This window comes from Rhipicephalus microplus, chromosome 2 (genome assembly GCF_043290135.1).
Source record: "Rhipicephalus microplus isolate Deutch F79 chromosome 2, USDA_Rmic, whole genome shotgun sequence".
NCBI classification, from domain to species: domain Eukaryota; kingdom Metazoa; phylum Arthropoda; class Arachnida; order Ixodida; family Ixodidae; genus Rhipicephalus; species Rhipicephalus microplus.
Window position 1 is genome coordinate 231,481,419 of NC_134701.1, and position 14,812 is coordinate 231,496,230.

The 14,812-nt window shown below is 45.6% G+C and overlaps 1 protein-coding gene across 1 annotated transcript in view; it reads right to left on the reverse strand.

The window, feature by feature from the left end:
- Positions 1-3,435: 3,435 nt before the first annotated feature.
- Glut4EF (Glucose transporter 4 enhancer factor) overlaps positions 3,436-14,812 on the reverse strand; it is a 106,302-nt gene continuing 94,925 nt past the window's right edge. Inside the window, exons 3-7 of the mRNA XM_037421416.2 lie at positions 7,877-8,085; positions 7,447-7,538; positions 6,607-6,829; positions 5,810-5,920; positions 3,436-3,807 (exon numbers count right to left, since the gene is read on the reverse strand). Coding sequence (XP_037277313.1) covers positions 3,622-3,807; positions 5,810-5,920; positions 6,607-6,829; positions 7,447-7,538; positions 7,877-8,085 — 821 coding nt within the window. The 3' untranslated portion in view covers positions 3,436-3,621. The remainder of the gene's footprint in view (positions 3,808-5,809; positions 5,921-6,606; positions 6,830-7,446; positions 7,539-7,876; positions 8,086-14,812) is intronic.

The following is a 14,812-nucleotide window of genomic DNA, read 5'->3' on the forward strand; positions in this document are numbered from 1 at the left end:
GTTTCAAAATGAATGAATTAGAAATTAGGCAGAGTGCTTTGACTTATTAATATCGGATGACTGTGCAACATAAGGGAGTTGCAGCTTTCTGCATAGACGTGTTATGGCACATGTGTTAAAAGTTCACTTATTGATGAGAAGTATTTTTTTTTCGTGAAGAATGATAGCAAGCCCTTCTTGTACACTCATTGGGCAAATTTAGATACAAGGTAACACTTGAGCAATATGTTAAGTGGCATGTCGGATGGCGTTCTGATGGACTGCGAGGCAGGGTGTCGCGCACTCGGCTAAAGGAGTGGCATGCACCCGAGATTCCAAGTGTTTTGTCAACCCACAGCTGTTATTCTGGGGTTACGATTGCTGTTGGCTGTTTTGCTGCTAGGCAAGGCACACTTCAGTCCCAGTGACCCTGCCAAGTTGCTACAGCTCTACTACACATGGCAACACTGCATCAGCTCTAGATGACCTGGACAGAGCCTAGCAAGAATACCAAGCAATGTATATTGTGTAAGACAAGTGTGCCAACAAATGGACTTGTTAGTTGTATGCATGTTGCCATTGAAAAGTTTGTAATGCGCAATGAAAGAAGTCTATCTGTTTTCAATAATGACACCTTGCACCTATGACCACACTACCATACCTGGAACATCGCCCCGCTGCAGTGGTATACTGGCTAAGGTACTCGGCTACTGACTCCCAAGTCATGAGATCGAATCCCGGTTTCGGCGGCTGCATTTTCGATGGAGGCAAAAATGCTGTAGGCCCGTGTGCTCAGATTTTGGTGCATGTTAAAGAACCCCAGGTGGTCGAAATTTCCGGAGCGCTCCACTACGGCGTCTCTCATAATCATATGGTGGTTTTGGGACGTTAAACCCTACATATTATTCAATCAATACTTAGAACATCAATATTTCCTCATTTAAATGTGGCTATTTCAATGTGTGTGATGACCCCAATCTAATTCTGGTTGGAATGTATACATGCAGTTGCCATCAAAATATGACTGCTATTCATTGTGGGGAATTTACAGCAGTAGTTATCATGTGCGACAAGACAAACATGGCAATGCAACAAGGAAAGCGACAATGTTTTTTTCTACGTGGCTTTTAGGTAGTATTTGATTCTAAGCTTGAACAGCTCTGGAGATGGGGTTGCACCTGGTGTAAGCTTTGTCCAGGCCATCCAACAATGCCTTGCCAGCTCCTCATGGCAGCAAATGTGCTCAAGGATTACACAGTACTTCTGATCAGACGCTATTGGCACACTTAGGTAGCTTTCACCTACTCTACTGAGTTGACTGCATTTCACCTTAGCTTCTGATTTGCCCCACGAGGCAGCTGGCATGCTTTTTTTTCAGCCTCTGCAGCAAAATGAGAATTCTGAGTGGTTTGGAGAAATAATTAAAAACTTGTTTCTTGTGGCACAAGATGATGATGCTTGTAAACTAAGTGGCGTTCAAATGCCTATCCAACACCCACAAGCCTTGAGCACAGTGGAGGCTTGTGCGAGGAATTCAAGACTGATATTTCATAACTGTGCACCAAATTACACTAGCTTCTGGAAGTTAGCCTGACATAAACCTTGACTTCTACTCTCCTCAGTCAAACATGTCGACAGTTCAGCTTAAATTTACGATAACAGAAACATGCACTAGCGTACATAAACATACATTAAGAGTAGTTCAATACTCGGACAAAAAAAAGCAGCAATGGTGGCATTTTCTTATGACACCGTCATTTTGTGAACGCTGCCACAGCATTTCCAAGGCATGCACAGCCTCTGTGGCATGAGTGTTGTGCGTGCAAAAATGAGTGTTTATGCTATAGAGCTCTCCTTTGTGCGTATAGTGGTCTGAGCAGAAGACACAGTCACAAACACCAACACTGTTACGCGAGTCTCATCTCGCGCAACAGCAAGGTACCACACGCCCGAAATGCCAAGGACAATGCTCCACACTGCGTCAGCATTACAAGGCTACTTAACAGCTGCAAGAGCACTGTTTCAGCTACGCAGCAGCAGTGTCCCTACATGCTGTATCACACCAACATGTCGACCTGCTTTTGCTTGTATTGCTAACAATGTCATCATCACATTTTTTGTGCGTTACCTTCTAAGAGACTCGTAGAGCAGAAGAACATTTTAAGAGTGTTTGGAGTGTTGCTACGGCGTTACAAGGTGATGTCATCAGTGCTGCTGTTGTCGAACTTGTCCTTCGCTATTGCAGTACGCATCAGTGCGATCATGTCTCTGCTATGCTGGATATCTCTAATAACCTCCAAGAGCCCACTGCAAGTCGTTGAGTGATTATTGTTGAATCTGGCTTTTGTTTTCATTTGCTTCACGAGTGCCTGTGCTTTATGTGACTGTATACTCAAGGTCACCTTCTGCTTCCAGACACTGTATACTGCAAGGCACAAGTGAGACAAATTGCAAGCAAGAGAAAGTGTGTGAGCGCAATAAACTCATCTCATCTCAACAAACAGTGTTGACAAAACAAATTTCAACTCAACCGCTTCAGTATTGCCTGGGACGTGCAGGCCATCATCAGCTGCAATATAAATACACTTAAAGTTTGACGAATGCAGCTTCAACTGAACTCAGTCTGCAGTGATAGGATGTTTCCCAGCTAGCTCGTGTTACAACTTCAAGGAAGCTAAATGTAACAGAGCTTATTTGAGGTACACTGTATGAGCACTGCTAGCAACATTGAAACAATTTCAGTCGACCAACCGTTCACTGCAAGCGATCTAGGCAGCTGTGAACCAGTTTTTACAGCAGGCATGAGATAGCAACTGCAAAGAAACAGGTCGGTGGCATCTCTGAACATTTTTTTTTTCACGCTGAAACAGTGGTCGTTGGGGGGAATAGTAAAATAGATAAATGTGTCGTTGATAATGACCACATAGTAAACATGCTAAGAAAACGCTATGTACAGTACTGCAGGCCACACACTTTGTACAAATAAATTGGCAAAAGCAAAATTTGCCACCACCACACTATATATAGCAAGCTTTCCTCCTGATGTCTAAACTGAAAGGAGGAATTTCTCATTAATCGTATTCAGCAGCCGTGTTTTTGTCAAATACATATTAGCTTTCATATAAACTCAGCCTCGTCAGGCCTCTTAAACTTTTCTCACAGCTGTAATGTCCTATATGCCCATTCTTCACTGTTTACAAATAACGAATTGTACCCTTTGAACTAACTTCATCTGGCTCCTGTCTGATTATACGTTTTTGCTGAAAAAATTTTCACAATGACGGCATGACTGAATACAGTCCAGGTGACTAAAATATTTGTCATGGGTTAAAAATGCGAAGAGAATTCAACATTCAGGGAAGCAAGCTTTTCAAACAAGGCATCTTAAATCATCCTCTTTGGATAGACATGTCTCCATGCTAGCATGCAAAGGTTCTGCACGTTGAATCAAGGCAAGTTGTTTACGTGTGATCTTTCATCACGATAGAGCCTGTCGATAAGCAGCCTGCAGCGCAACTTAATGCAATAACATAAACTGTGAGGAGATGAACAAGTTTGGACGCACCATGATTATGATGGCGGTTGCACACAACTTGTGAGTAGTGGTAAAAACAAAAGGAAGAAAGAGAGGAGTGAAAGGCCTCAGTCGACGTAGCGGCTGCAGGCCTTTTTCCACTTGCACTGGGTGCACCACATGTCTTTGTTCTCCATGCCGTGGACCTTGCGGCACTTGCGGCTTTCCGAACGAACCCTCCGGTGAAGTGGCGAGCTTTTTGGTGAGGCTGACAGGGTCTTGGGGCTCAGGCGCATGAATTTCTGTGGCGAAACCTGCGCACAAAAAAAAAAAGAGAGAGAGACAAGTTCGTGAGCAGGAATGGGTCTGACAGACAGTAATAACCTGAAAGGTACATGGCTCTGGAATAATGCCTTGGCTTTTTGTAAAAGACAAAGCTTGCAAACTCACTGGGCTGCCTGGTAAATGCTCCTTGTATTCACATACAAGACTTCATGTTATATTTTTTGTATTCAAGGCTCCAAGTGGACCCTTCAAACATGAATATATGTATGGCTGCATATTCTCATCTTCATTCCCTTCGCCCCAACTTATTGCCCTTTCCCATTTGCTCAAAGCAAAGCAATAACCATGGTTTGGGCCCTCCTGTCTGTTTTTCCGAACTAAATTTTGCCCTCTTTATAATGCCCTTTGGTGAATCAAAGCACATCTCTAGGTTATGCGTGGAAAGAACTTCAAATTATGGCGAGTTTGTGAGCAGTTAGGGAAAAAACTTTTTACAGATGAATTCAGAAAAAAAAACAGACAAATGAAGAATATCAAGACAAATTCGTACATATTAGTTGTCTGTTTTTATATCTGGTAGTCTTTAATGATAAGTTCGTGGACATGGTTGTATGTCATTTCTTGGTTGCTACAAATGTAGGTTTTTCATTAAACATTTTGTATGTAGCAATAAGTTTTGTCTGCCTGCCATGTCCTGTCTGTTAGAGTTTGTTCCTGCAGTGAAGATATTTTGAGCCAACAACACCTACATTACAGTAATTCTTAGATTAGAGTAGTATGTTTGACCACATCACTAAATAATTGAACTTAGATTGAAGAATCGAGGCACATAGAACAGCAAAAAAAAATAGTAGCACCACTGTTTTTGTCTTTGCATTTTAAATTACTTCTTTTGTTTGGTGGCACTAAGTTCTAAAAGTTTGCATTTTTACAGTGCAAATCTATGCTTGCACAGTCAACCAGAAGAAAAGGGTGGCTATACACATCAAACACATTTGGCATTTTGCAAGTGTAACTAAAAAAATTCTCACGTCTGTAAGCCAAAACTAAGATGAAGAAGGGTCGATCAAGTGGAAGGAGACACGAGGTGTTAGTTTATTCAAGCGCCCTCATGTATTTCGGATGTCCGCTACATAGTTTCAAAATGCAACTCTGTAAGTGGACAGTGTCCTGAGATAAAGACCTGCTAAGCACAGCCAGAACAACACAATTAACATATACTAAGCCACAGCAAGTGTTTTGGAACTATCGTTGAAACCTTTATAGATGCACGCATATTAAAAAAATTATATATGACACTGATGATGTTATTTTTCACATATTTGTCAATGACTTATCTGCGGGTATGTATGGTTGAAACGGAGACAATTTTGACAAAAGAAGAAAACGAAACGAAACTGAACTCTGGTGATAAGCACTGATAATGGTAACTTCCGACACAAGCTGCGGGTGTAGCTACAAAACATGAACCAAACGCTCAACCACAGGCAAAAAAAAGTAACATTTTTAAAGGGACACATAAGAGAAAAATGATTATTTACATATCAGCACAGTGCAATTTCAGAGTTTCAGAAACCCCACTCTTACCACAAGATGACGCTTGATAAGCAAGAAAATCTGTGAATAGAAAATGTGGGTGAAGACGTCACCTTGATTGAGATTCATGCACCAAACACCGTGATCATAGATTTTTTGATGGTGTCTGCTGAGTTCTACATACTTTATCGGTAAAATTAAAGTACATTGTCATGTGTGGGTGCCATAGACATAACATGCGAATTTAAAGAAAATTTCACCAAGCACCTGTCACAAAAATATGAAAAACAGATTTCATAATGCGAAGATTTCAGCGTGACATTTAAAAATTAAATTTCAACCTCGCTTTTATCCACCAATAATGAAATTATGATAGTGAAACTTGTGACAGAGTTCTCAGAGCACAGTTTGTTTAATCTAAACCCAGTGATTGTTTCTCTTTAGCGTCCCTTTAAGGAATGAGGAGGGTGAGATGGGAGTAGCTGCAAAACAGACCATAGCTGTTGGTGCACTGGCGTGTGGCTGCCATGAGAAAGACCGCTGCACTGTTGGAATGTTGATAGGTGATGCTGATGACAGGTTGGGCGGGGATGCAGGAACAGCACTCTAAAAGACAAATATGGTTTGTGCAATGTCAGTATACTTTGGCACATACACTGTGCTACATCTCGAGCAGGAAAATAAGCTCTTCCTGTACCTCCGCAACTATAGAATCTTCATGCGTACAATTTATGCATTCGTTAACTCGAGAGGATTTCTCTCCATAAATGAAAAGGCTTCTTGTACATTTTTTTTATCAATAAAAAGAGGTGCATTGGCCAGGAATGCCAACTGCTTGGCCACCTTTGTCACAAAAGAAAAGCAGCTATACCTGAAAGACACATTTCGTCTGTAGCTTGCTCAGGCACATCGACAAACATAAATAGAGAGTAATGCCACCATTACAAAGCTTATTTAGTTGAACAGTGAACTATGTTCAGGAAATGAAGCTATGTAAAGGTGTGTCAGTTGAATACATGAAGTCCTAACTATGATTACATTTCCAGCATTAGAGGGTACGGTGTGACGAAAGTCACATCGTGGAGAAAATAAGAAAAATATGCTCCTCTTTGCCTCGCAGTCCATGTTCATATGAAACTGCAGTGCTCCTATGCTACATAGCATTAACCTGCTTTCTAATTAGTTAAAGATGTCAAAGTGTACATTTTGTCGAAAACACTCCAGCTTTACATTTATGGCAGCACGACTCCCCATTACAGGAAGCACAAACAGAGAGAGTGATGTGTACACACCCTAGCAAGCATCTGGTACTGTGGGTCCTCGTGTGGTGGCCTTGCCATGTCAAGGTGGCTGAGGGTAGGGGCGGAAGTGTAGACATTGTGCGTGCATTCACCGTGCTCTCCAAGAAGGGTGCTGCCAGAGTCACTCTCTAGATCATCGTCCTCCTCACTTTCCGTGTAGTAGAACTCCTCCTCGTGATCACTCGATGCAGAGTCCTCACTCTCATCACCACGCCTATGAGTGAAAGCAACCAAACAAATAAATGCAGTAGGTGCCGAAATTCGGGCGGTCTTTGAAGCTGCCATTAAATGGCATCATCACGTTGGCTCCTGGCCTATCACCAGTGGTACATGTTCTTTCTGACAACTCACCACTTCTATTCATGAGCATGAACAGAGACACATTGATCATAAAGCCAGTATCATATTCTGGGAGAACATATGACAAATGTGGTTTGGTCACTACTGTTGAGACAACAGCTCATGTAATCCAACCACCTCAGCGCTATATACCTACTATGAGGTACCATGCAACAAAGCTTTTAAATCATCATTTGCTTTCGTAGCCCGTTGCTCGTGATAACAGTCCAAAACTAAATTACATTTGCAGCAAGATTTTATGTTGCTGTGGCAGTTGCCTCAAATGCTATTCATCTGTCTCTCTTGCTGTAATTTTCCTTTTTTGTCCTGCTATCATCATTTTTGACATTTACACAGAGAAATGGGACTGTCATATCCAACTTGTCCAGTTAAATTTAGGACACTATTTTCATTCGTATTCCAATGGTGATTTTTTCACTCGATATACTAACACAAATGTGTGTGTGTGTATTGACAGAAAGAGTAACTTACCCAAGGTGCTTTACACGAACGTGCCTTTCAACATCCTTGCAGGTGGAGAATCGTTCACCGCACTCCTTCCACATACACTTGTATAGTACCCGCTGCAGGTGAGAATAAGATAGGCATTTCAATTTTAGACAAAGGCATGTTAATACTTATTTTATATCTCTCACATTCCAAATTTGCTCATAGTGATTGGTAAATATCTCAGGACCAAACATCTGATGAATTAGTGAATCAGTACAAGTAATCCAAGTTTACGCTTTGAATTGCAGGGAGAAAGAATTCTGCCAAACTACAGGTCGATTCTTAAAGTCAAAGCCAACTTTTAATGCCAAACTTAGATTGATGAAACGTCAGTTCAAGCAACCTACTTTGTCTCACTTTGAATATGACTGAAATGAATACGAACATGGTTGCTAAAGTAAGCGTAACGTACCTTTCTTTTTGCACATCCAGATTCACCAGAGGAGCCAAAGTTCTCAGCAAAGTCGACACCCTCATCTTGAGTGGGTGACATGCGCCAGAAGGTTCGTGCATCTGCCGCGGCCAGGCCTGCCGGAGGAGATGGGGTTCCAGTCCGCGGAGGTGAGCGGCCGCTTTCCCAGCTTGAGGCACCCGAACTTGAGCTCGTCCATGATGGTGTGCCTGGACATGCAGGAGACAGCGAGGTCATCATAACAGCATCTCACCTCTTCTTCAGGGTATTGATCAAGTTATGATTTATAAACTATAAGTCAGCTTATTTTTTCCTTTTTTTGAGAAATAAAAAAATGAGGCTAGAGAAATGAATCCTGATGCTAATGATATTGCAGATTGCTAATTTACAAGTTTTGCTGCAGTTCCTCAAAAGCCTTGCCATCTCATATGAAATGCAGTAGTCTAATACATATGGGTGTGCGCATAAAAAGGCGGGGTGGGGGGGGAGGTGCTGCACTCGTTAGTAAGAGGGGGAGCACAGCCACGTGCATTGATACCATAGGGAGGGGGGTGCTAAGACAAACCTTTGCCCCCCCCCCCACCTCCCTGAAGGCGAACCGTGCACACGCTTATCCCAATACATACCACACAAGAACCACAGCATGGTGCATGCATACGATAAGTCATTCGTATAAATATGTGGTCAAACACAACAGTTCTTAGAAAATCTCTGCAAGATCTAAACCGTAAATGTACACGGATTTATTTTATACCAATTATACCATGTAAACAGTAAAGAAATTTTCCTCGGCAGCACATAATGTGAATTCTTGGTACTATACTTATCACACTGATCTTAACTCGAACTTGAATTTTACTTTTATCATAAGGACAAGGCAAAAAAAAAAAAATGGGTAGAGTTAACTATGATGGGGAACACATTTTGTATGAAGGATATGTGAGATTGTAGACTTTATTTCACAGGAATTGTTTTATTCCTCCTCATTAATTCATTGCTCTCCAACCGCCCACCCCCCTTCCCCCTTTTTTTTTACAAACGAGAAACCTTTTCCTTGGTATAAAATTCCTTTGGTCTGGTAATGTATACTTTCACACATTGGCCTAGCAGTGTTCAACAGCCCTAGTTTACCAGTGAACACAAGGTTTAGAAATAATGTACCAAAATAGCTTTTTTCATGTATCCAGAAGTACAAGCTCATAAGCCCCTAATTGCATTTTTCGTACTAGATGTCCTAGTTCATAGTAACAGTGTAGCTGCTTGGGTTGGTAGGAATTGCATTCTTAAAGCAAACCTTTCTTTGTTTTGTTTTTTTTTTTCAGGTATATGATGCACTTTAGATGAACAATGTAAATTGTGTCCACTACGTTTGGGTCCTCCATTTCTAATTATACCGAATGAACAGATTATCAATACAACAGCCTAAGTAAACTGCGGATATGCCTTCCTTTTACTAATTCGACTGAAAAAGCGGGGACGCCGCGGAGAGTGCAGAGATGATGTGGAAAGAAGGAAGTGGGGGGTGATCGGGACAGGGTAGGACAGGGCGTTGCTGTTGCCGGCCGCCGAAGAAGAAGCGTCCGGTGGTCGGTCAGGGGCGTCCCCCCATTGAGAGGGCGGCCACAAGGTCGTTCGCTTTCTCGTTCCGGCCACGGTGAACAGCTGCGCTGCGCGCGGTCGATACGCACAGCGCCCGAGGCGCCGGACGCATGTGGCGTGCGCTGCACACACGACACCCAGCGGTGGGCGGGCGCCCTTTCAGAGGCGCCCGCTGAACTGTTGCAGCGGGGATCGAGAGAGGGGCCTTACTACCACAAGCGGGCCGTCTCGATAGATACTTCGATCGCGCTGGAGTCGATGCGAATCGAGCGCCGGCAGGCGTCGTTTTCAGTTACGCACCAATGCAAAGTGGAAAAGTTGCCTTCGGGTGGGCCGGCTGCAGTGCCGGCGCGCAGCATCAACCGACTCCTTAAAATAATTCGATCAGCTGGTCAGAGTGTACGTCAAGCGCAGGTTTTTGCGCGCCGAATCTCACACGCGAGATGTCTCGGCTAGTTGTTGTTCCGAAGTCCAGAAATAAATAAATTTGTTACAGCTGTGGTTGGGCGGTCGGGGCCATACATCCGGCAGGCCAGGGCTACGCGAGGCTTACGCCTAGCGCGGGCTCGTTTATTATGCTATCTGTGCGGATGGCGTAAGCGTGTGGGAGGCGCGGTCGGTCGGTGTGCCCCCCGAGGAATTAGAAGGAGGCACGAGTGGGAGCAGAGCGCGTGTTGTTGTTTACGGCATCAACGAAACCGCACCACGGCGAGCCGCAAACGGCACGACCACCGCCCTAAGAAATCGGTCGAACGTTCAAACGGCCTCGGCCATACGGCAACTTCGCTGCGTGGGCCACAGTGTCCCTGCCTCTGGCTTTCTTGTTCATCTGCCCAGCGGTAGGAACGCAGGGAGCGAAAGCGGCGAGCCTCCCGCTTTACGACCTTCGTTTTGATGCAGCGCCTACGAGGGCCGGGAAACAATGCCGGGTCAAGTGTGCCGGCAACGGGGATATGTGCGCGTACTCGTTTGTATTTTCCCCTTTTCTTTTGTCTCTTCACCCACGAAGGCGCGTGAGTGTGCGATGTACACGAAAGAAGGTAATAAATAAACAAGAGAGGCGTTTCAGCATGATTGCGTGCGTGCTCGATGGAGTTGCGCGTAGGAGCGGTCTCTTCGCGCGCTTCATTCAACGCTTCGAAGGAGTAAAGAAGAGAGGACGCGTGTCTTCTTTATGTGACAGCAGCGCGATAAGTTTCCGGGAATTCGAGCCCTTTTGTTGCACCGACTCGTGTTTGTCGTACGTCTGGAAAACCAGATCGGTATCTTAACAATCAACAGTCGATCGTTACACTGGTGCAATTCTCAGAACGATTTCCACGAGTCGATATCAAGCCCACACATATATGTCCGACTTCGCAGTGACTATTAGCGTATACAAAAGGGCCGAGATCGCCACGTGAACGTCAGATTGATTTGGGGAAAAAAATATTAAGGAGAGAAACGACGCAAGACGCAAAGAAAGTGTTTCGCGCCTGCAGTGGCGTGCCAGTGCGTTTTCGGATGTCGATTGCCCCGTGCTGCTTGGCTTTTGCGTTTCGCTTTCTGCGTTGCAGGCTTCCTGCATCGGGTGCGTTCCGTCGAAGAAGGGAGGAGCTGCCGCACAAGAGTGCGAGGGACCAACAAATCCGAAAAAAAAAAAACAAAGCAAAGGTCTCCTCGATGCATCGTCAGTCCTCCCAGCGGCAAAAGTAAAGGGGAAAAAAAGAAAGGAGGAATGACGGAGGAGGCTTGTTTTTCGCGACTGCCGTTTCCTTCCGGCTGCGAGAAAAGCTTCTCCGCGAAACACTGAAGCCGCGAGAATGGAACCATCCTGTCTTCTTCTTCACCGAATGTAGGGGCACGTAACGCACGAGCTATATGGCATTCTGACGCTACGTGGGGGGTTTCCGATACTGAATCTAGGACGGGGTGGATAGCGCATTCCACGTAAGAGACGAAGAAGGGTGGGAAAGCGTGTTATGCGAATGGGCTGGCCACATTCACGCGAGAGCGGCAGCGCACATCGCCGCTGTACCACTCCGCCGCTGATCATGTTACACATCTCATGATCGAGTGAAACTATGCGACGAGCACGTTTAATCTCGGATTTGTCGTAGATTTAGCGCATACTGTTGTAACGCTTACGCTGTAACGAGCGCACGATTACAGCACGCCTCTCATAGCCGGATATCGTCGTTCGACGCGTTTTCGTCTCACTTACGTATAGACGTTCACCGCCGACATACCAAGAACATCGATCATTCAATGTTGATACAGGTGTGTCCCTGGAAGTTCATCGATTCTTTATTCTCGCCGAAAAGGGGGAAGAGAGAAATGTCTTCTACGAAAACCGGTGACTTCCAAGAGTTGCAGAACGTCCGCTCGCAATTCGAAGCATTATACGGCCTTCCTGCAGTTGGTTTGAGAAATAAAAAAGGAAGCAGATCAGGATTTGAGCCTACGCCTTCTTCGCTGCGTGCTTAACCGATTCCGTCGATGCAGTGACACTGGAATCAATTACAAAGGAAGGTATAAAATTGAAGTCTAAGAAGAATAAGACCGGATTTTAATTAAATGCGAAGTTAGTCAATACCCGCATGCTTTACAGCGTTTCGCAAATTTATGTCACCGACTTACCAGGCACTGTGATCGGGCAGAGCCTGCGGCGCCTGTTCAGCCGCTTTCTTTTTTCGGCACGACAGCGGAGCACCGGGTGAAGTTTGCCCTTGAATGGCTCTTTGGCAAGCAGCTAATACCCACCGCCCAACCTTGGATCCACGCCAGTGTCAACGAAGCAGCCGACGGTCTCAATGAATGAATAAGTGTAACTGACGAAATATTCACGGTAACGCAGTGCGCTGGCGAGCGCGAACAAAGCGTGATGAATGGATCGCCGCATCAGAGAATGTTATGGTTTCTCGTTCTAGCGGATGAACACGTTGGTTTTCCGGCCCGTATTCCTGCCTGCAAGCAAAGCAATCAAAATCCACTATCTATGTACAACGGGAACTTCTTGCAGGCAGTAAGCCAGGACAAGAGCACATCGAAGGAAGCTTCTGAATGCTTCTGTCGAACATGTCTGTCGAAGCTTGCTTCACTGCAATAAGGGCCTGTATGAGGAGAAGCAAACTTTAAAACCAAATTAAAAAAAAAAAAACTGGTACCTAGGCGAAAGATAAGTCAGAACTGTGCTGAACATGTTCTTAATGGATAGAAGCAAACAAATATCATTCCACTTGTTGAAACGTTGGCTCCAGCGACATTACACGTTCAACAATACTTCATCTCTCCGATCCTCCATCTCCCGTTGCAGTTCTGTTTTGCACTTGTTCGAATGACTTAAAGGGTTATCCTAGGAATCTTAAATAAGAATTGTTACAAATCGGTAGTAAATTGACTATTAGCCAACCTGCATCAAAAGTCTTGTAGCGGGTTGTTTCGTCAGCGTGTGTGCGCGTCGAAATTACAGTTTTGCATTGTCGTAAAAAGTTGAAGCTCAGCAGAAGGGCTCTTCTAGTGTTCTTCTGCACTGTACAGCTAAACTTAAAATAGGGTTCACTTGCTCTATGCGCGAGATTCAATAGCGATACGTGCGTCCGCGTGCGACTGCCGGGAGAATGTGACGTCACGTAAAGTCGCGTAAATCAAAGCGCGGCTGAACAAAGCTGAAACACCGCACCGTATGTAACCGTTAACTGAATATGAAATACTTTTTTTTCAATAATTATCTCTTATTGTACTCCGTTCATGAACCTTTTTCAGGGTAGCCTCGCCCCTAGTCTCCTTGGCAGTTTTCCCTTCCTTCGCTGACCTTCTAGATGAACTGTACTCGTGTTACGCCGGCAGTCTGGACGAGGGTAAAATATTTGAATTTATCTACAACATGCTTGAACAAGATACGACGGGGCACCGCTTCGTTTTACGGGCACGTTTGATGACGCTGCACGCACACCAGTGCTGAAATTCTTTGAGAGGTGGCTATCTACGCTTCGGAACGCTGGGTATTGTACGAGTGACAGGGTCTCATTCGCTGGACACGGAACTCCGCAAGGACAGGCATTACTGGTCGTCACGAAAGCGCGCACAATGCCTCCCAACTCACGCGAGCAAGCTGCGGCATGTGACATGATTTCACTGCGCGGCAAAAAAGGCCCCGGCCTCGCTAGCATCGGCCAAGGACACACACCTCCATCCTATGCGGTGTACGTGCTTTACTGAACGAAGGCGGCAGAGGTTGCGCAGCGGTTGCGCCACAGCGGACGTTTAACAACCGCCACCACCAGGCAGTTGACGAGGCCCAATCATCATCGCCAGCGCGCGCGACGTTCGCAGCAACCGGCTGGCACACGCGACTTTTCGCCGGCCGGTCTCCGTGGAGCAAAAAGCAAATGGCTGCTGCTGCTGCGCCATTCCCATTCTCGCCACCTCCTCCACTTCAGCTCGCTGGCGTTGGGAATGGAGAAACGCGCGCCGCCCGGTCTGGCAAGCGTGCTGCTCGTTGGCGCTGGTGGCCCCGACCTACATTCGAGCTGGCAGCCGGCAACGCGCGGGCAAGCCGGCCGGCGACGATTTCGCAGCCGGCGCCCGCCGGCGTCGCTAGCGTCGCGCTGGCGTCCTCTCTTTTCATCTTCCTCTTCGCCCACTCGGCTCCCGCGGGTAAAAATGCGGGCGTCCCCGTGACCAGGCGAAAAGAAATTGAAGTGCTGCATAAAACAAGCGTTGAGTGCCGGCAAACACGGTGCGAATGCCGGCAGGAAGAGTTGCAGAGCGGCGTTTGCGTAGCGCGTCCGTTCCACCGCCGCTTTCGGTGGAAGTACACGCCGGTTTCTTCCTCTTGTCCCCGTACATATCCTTCGCCCAAAACGCATAGCTGCATGCCTATCAGCACTCTTGTTCTCGGCTCCTTTACGATATCCCGAGAAAGGATGACGCCGCATACGGTGTTCGGAACAAGGAAACTGTTTCTCTTCAAAGAACTACTGTCGCCTCTCTGTTTCGTCTCTAAAGCGCTGATCTGCTTCCATAGAAATGTGTTGAACATCGCCTACGGCGCTCGGTCCGATCTCGGCAACATCGCATAATTATATTTACGCTGGCATGGCCACAATAAGCAGTTCGTCAGCTCCAAAACACACTCAAAAGATAACGTTAGTCGCATTTTACGGTGTGGCTCACTGTAGGTGTAGTTCTTGAAAGCATCGGCGTAGAATCTGCGCTTTTTTTTCTCGAAATTTGCATTCCAACGGTGCGGCCATGTCCTCGTTCGCCTTTCAGGCGAGCGAGCTGTCAGAAAAACACATTCCTCCATCATTTCGACGATGTTTACTCCTGAAGCGTTCTCTTACCCTCTGACTG